Below are 4,391 nucleotides of genomic sequence, written 5' to 3'. Positions count from 1 at the left end.
GAAGTAAACTGAACGTCTAGGTGGGCAAGCATTGGCCTTGAAAAAGATGACAATTGTTACCACTATTAGGGGTGTGCATTGTTTGAATAAAACTGAAAAAACTAAGTCAAACAAATTTTATTTGATCATTGTAGTTCATTTGTTAAAGTATTAGTTCGATTATTATTTATTATTTTGGGTTTATTTGATTTTTTATTGATTCAAATTTTTTTATTAAATAGATCAAAGAAAAAATTGAAAAATATTAAACAAATAAATCCCAATAACTATGTATAAACAAAATTAAGAAAAAAATCAATGTAGATATTATTTATTCAATTTATGAGAATTATGAATTTTAGTAATGATTAATTGATTTTTTTTTTAAATACATGTTATTTAAGCATATAAAGTTAAATGTACAATTCCTTTGTTTCACTAACATTTTTAATTTTATGTTGATTACTATAATCGGAATATTTTCTTTTATTCTTAAACACCATTGCTTTGTTTTATTTTTAAACTTGAAATTTTTATACTAAAAAACTGTAAAAAAGTTGCACAAACGAACCATAAATCTTAACATTTCTTATCTTTAACAATACACTATTTTTAAAGCCAAAGTATATAAAAAAGTTCTATATATTAACTTAAATTAAATTATCAAATAAGTTTGTCTCAATTAAAAAAGCATGTGCTTGTTCATCTGATGAATGATAACTTGTCTCGCGGGTCATCAATTGCATGCTTCACAACACTTTCTATTTGATTGATATGTCTGGCATGAACAGTATATTTAGTGATACAATATCATTTCCTTTGATTTGGTTAACCTGTGAGGAAAATAAAGAAGAAGAAAGATTACAGGAATGAAAGTCTAAATTCTCACAAATCAGCATGATTTATTCTCCTGTTTGTGACATCTCTTCTTTGCTAAAAGAGGTTGTTGATGAAGTTGGCTCTGCGTACCACTGGTTCTCCTGCCTCGTGAGAAAGGAAGCCTCTGTGATTGATAACAGAGAATGAAGTTATTGCAAGCTGAAAATCTGGAAGTTGCTCACATAGATAATATATGATGCGTAAAATTAAAGGCAAAAAAACATCAACAATATCATCAAATCTTTATTTCACCATGTGAAATTTGCTACATGAAATCTTTTTTCTCTAATGCATAAATTAAAGTTCGTGTCATAAAAATAGCTCATGTCGATATTAAACGAATCAAAATATCTTGACATTATTATTTTCATCACAATGCAGATTCGTTTGGGACTGCTTTCTTATAGCGTCTTAAGGCAGCTTTCTAGTATAAAAATATATATTTTTTGCTAGATTGCTGCTTCAAGAAACTGTGAAAAGCAAATGAAGCCTAAGGTTTCGTTTGAGACGACTTTCTTTCTGTTTCTTAAAGCAGCTTTCAAGAAAGAAATTTTTATTTTTTTTTACTAAAAAACTGCTTTAAGAAACAGTAAGAAATCCGTCCCAAACGAAATCTAAATCACAACTTGAAAGCAAAATTTATGGTATCATCAGAATATTATCTTTAATCATGCATATAGATCAAAATAGCAGTAATCATGAAATTGTAAACTTGGAAACAACAATGCGCAAGTGAATTGGTGATTAAAGCAAAACTATTGCACGCCTATTAGTTAGCAACAACAGCAGCAACAACAACAAGAAGCCTTTATCACACTATGTGGGGTCGAGTACATGAATCTTTTTTCTTCATTGTGTCATGTTAAGGGTCAATTTCTCATCTAAATCTAATAAAGAAAGGTCATTTTTAATATTTTCTAGCAAAGTCTTTTTAGATATATCTCTATATTTCTTAATATAAGTCAAAATCTAATGCATCTACTTTCCTAATTGGGTCATCGGAAGGCCGCCGTTTTATGTGACCAAATCATCTAAGTCGACTCTCTCTAAAATTATCTTCCACTGGAGCTACTCCAACAATTTCATGTTTATGTGACCAAACCACCTAGGCGCCTAGGATCAAAATGCCAGCAAAAACAGTAAGGCAGTAATAATGTACTTGTATGCTTAGCAACACATATAAAGGTAAGGTCTCGCCAAATAGTGAGCCGAATCAATTAACAAATTAACTATGATCCTCCCAATTTGGAAAGATTTGTCAATTACGAAATAAATACTTTCTTGGGAAGAAAAGAATGATCTGGGAGGTGTTAAGCTGTTTTTGGAAACAAACAACATTCAAAGTTGATATAGCCAGTATAAAGAAGGCTGTTTTGTGGTAAATTTATACATCTGTCTTCTATAATTTGGGAATACATATTATTCCATTGTTTTAAGGCTATTTATACATTTCAAAGGTAAATAAATCAATGCACTCAATAAATAACTTGAACTTGACAAGATTTCGTTTAGGACGGCTTTCTTATTACTTCTTAAAGCAGCTTTCTAGTAAAAAGATTATTTTTTTACTAAAAAGCTGCTTTAAGAAGCAATAAGAATACCGCCCCAAACGAAGCCTAATTCTCATTCAAATTTATTAAGTTAGCAATTAAACAAATTTGAACTTTTTTTAAAAACATGGGGCTAAATGAACTAAATTTGAATAAAGTCCAATTTATTTATTCATGTTTACAAACAAGTTTGTCCTTTGTTTAAAAAGTAATTTGCTAAAGGCTTGATATTTAGCTTGATGATAGCTCATGTAATATACAATTAAAATTTTGTTAAACATAACTTATTTGATTATTATTTTAATGATAATATATTATATATTTATTTATAAGTCACGATACATTTTGATATAGAACATCAAGCTGATTTTAAAGTGTCCATTACAGGATCAAAATCAAGTGCTCAATATGTTTTAATAAAATTTAAAGTTCGGAACCCAAAATTTTTGAATTTTCAATCTTTTATTTATAATCTTCATAATATGATATTTTGAAATTATTATTTTTCTTTATTTTAAATATATTTAGGCTTGAATAGGAAGTGTTTGAGCTGATCACCTGATGTTGGGAGAGAATCTTGGAATAGAATTAGAGTGGTTCCACTCCGCTTCCTTATTGCCTCTCTAGATTTTATTTTTTTCCATTATCAGTTTTTTCTTTTTAATTTTGAATTGCATGAACTGATATAATAACTTAAATATTATTGAAATGAATGAGAAAAGAAGTATTGATGTTTTGGAAAAAAAAATGAAGAGTGAAATTCTAAGGTTTCGAGCTTCGTGGCTGACCCATCATCTGTGTTTTTTCTTGGTGAAAAACCTAGATATCCTTCTTATACTTAATGAGCTCTCTCTAACTCTTTTGTAGCATACTCTCCCACCTCCGTTGCATCATCCTACAGCAGGTCATCAATGTTAAGCCATACAAGCTCCACTACCAGTTACAGGCATTCGGTTATTCACCTCCTGCTATGTCTGGACCGTAGAAGCTCACAGAGCATTTCTCCACTTACATCATTGTACTATCTGTTAAAGCACTGTTCTCTATAACAAATTGTCTCCTCTTAGCTCTTTATATACCATGTAAAAAGTACTATCAAGCATTGAAGATTTGCTCTATTACTCTCATTTTGCTTCAGCTGTGTCTCTTCCAAACTCTTTCATGGTATCAGAGCCCGCATAGCCTCACGACAACATTCCTCCATGGCCGATTCTGGGAGCACATCTGACAACGCTCATGTAAAGGCTGTTTTCCTTCCAGGATTGTCCGGGACGAAGTGGATCGTCCCAGGATGATCGGTACAGGTTGTGAAGAAATCTGTATGGTTCGTCGGGACGAACCGTCTGGACGAACCGTCGGGACGAACCAGACAGAGAGTTTCGTCCAGGGACGAAGAAATTGGAATTAATTTTCATCTGAACGATTTGAGTCCAGAGAAGATCGTCCCGGGACGAATCGGGACATCTTCCGGGACGATCCTGCTTAATAAATATCTAAATGGTGTTGTTTTTGAAGAGAGAGAAAGTCCAGGAGAGAGAAAACCGTGGAAAGAAGAAGAAAAGAGGATTTTTGGGCGACTCCGGTCCGTTTTCGTCCGTTGCTGTAGTTGGGAAAGTTGATCGACTCGAGGTAAGGCACATTCCGCCTTTCTCAATTTTCAGAAACGTGGATTTTGACGATTTTTCTGTTCCGGATTTTGTTTCCGTTAGCGAATTTCTAGTATTATTTTCTTCAGACAAAGGTTTTACCGCGTAAGTTTTGGTATGTTTTTTAGATGATAATTGTGCACATTTTGAGTATGTTCTGGAAGATTTTTATCGGGTATTTTGAATTCTGCTGAGTTTTATCCGAATAACAATTTATCTGGATGTCTGATATTATTACTTCAGTACAGTAAAAGTCTTATAATGTTGTTGTGGATATTCTGTGGTAATTTGGTAAATTTCTAAATCTGTGAATTTTGTGTAAATTCCGTATACTGCC

At 32.0% G+C, this 4,391-nt stretch overlaps 1 protein-coding gene across 1 annotated transcript in view; it reads right to left on the bottom strand.

The window, feature by feature from the left end:
• Positions 1-719: 719 nt before the first annotated feature.
• Positions 720-4,391, bottom strand: part of LOC110102245 (4-diphosphocytidyl-2-C-methyl-D-erythritol kinase, chloroplastic) — a 15,551-nt gene continuing 11,879 nt past the window's right edge. The window contains exon 11 of the mRNA XM_020830495.2: positions 720-982. Coding sequence (XP_020686154.1) covers positions 882-982 — 101 coding nt within the window. The 3' untranslated portion in view covers positions 720-881. The remainder of the gene's footprint in view (positions 983-4,391) is intronic.

This window comes from Dendrobium catenatum, unplaced genomic scaffold (genome assembly GCF_001605985.2).
Source record: "Dendrobium catenatum unplaced genomic scaffold, ASM160598v2 fragScaff_scaffold_1083, whole genome shotgun sequence".
Taxonomy (NCBI): Eukaryota; Viridiplantae; Streptophyta; class Magnoliopsida; order Asparagales; family Orchidaceae; genus Dendrobium; species Dendrobium catenatum.
Note: the sequence above shows the minus strand (reverse complement) of the source record. Positions and strands in the feature narration are given on the sequence as shown.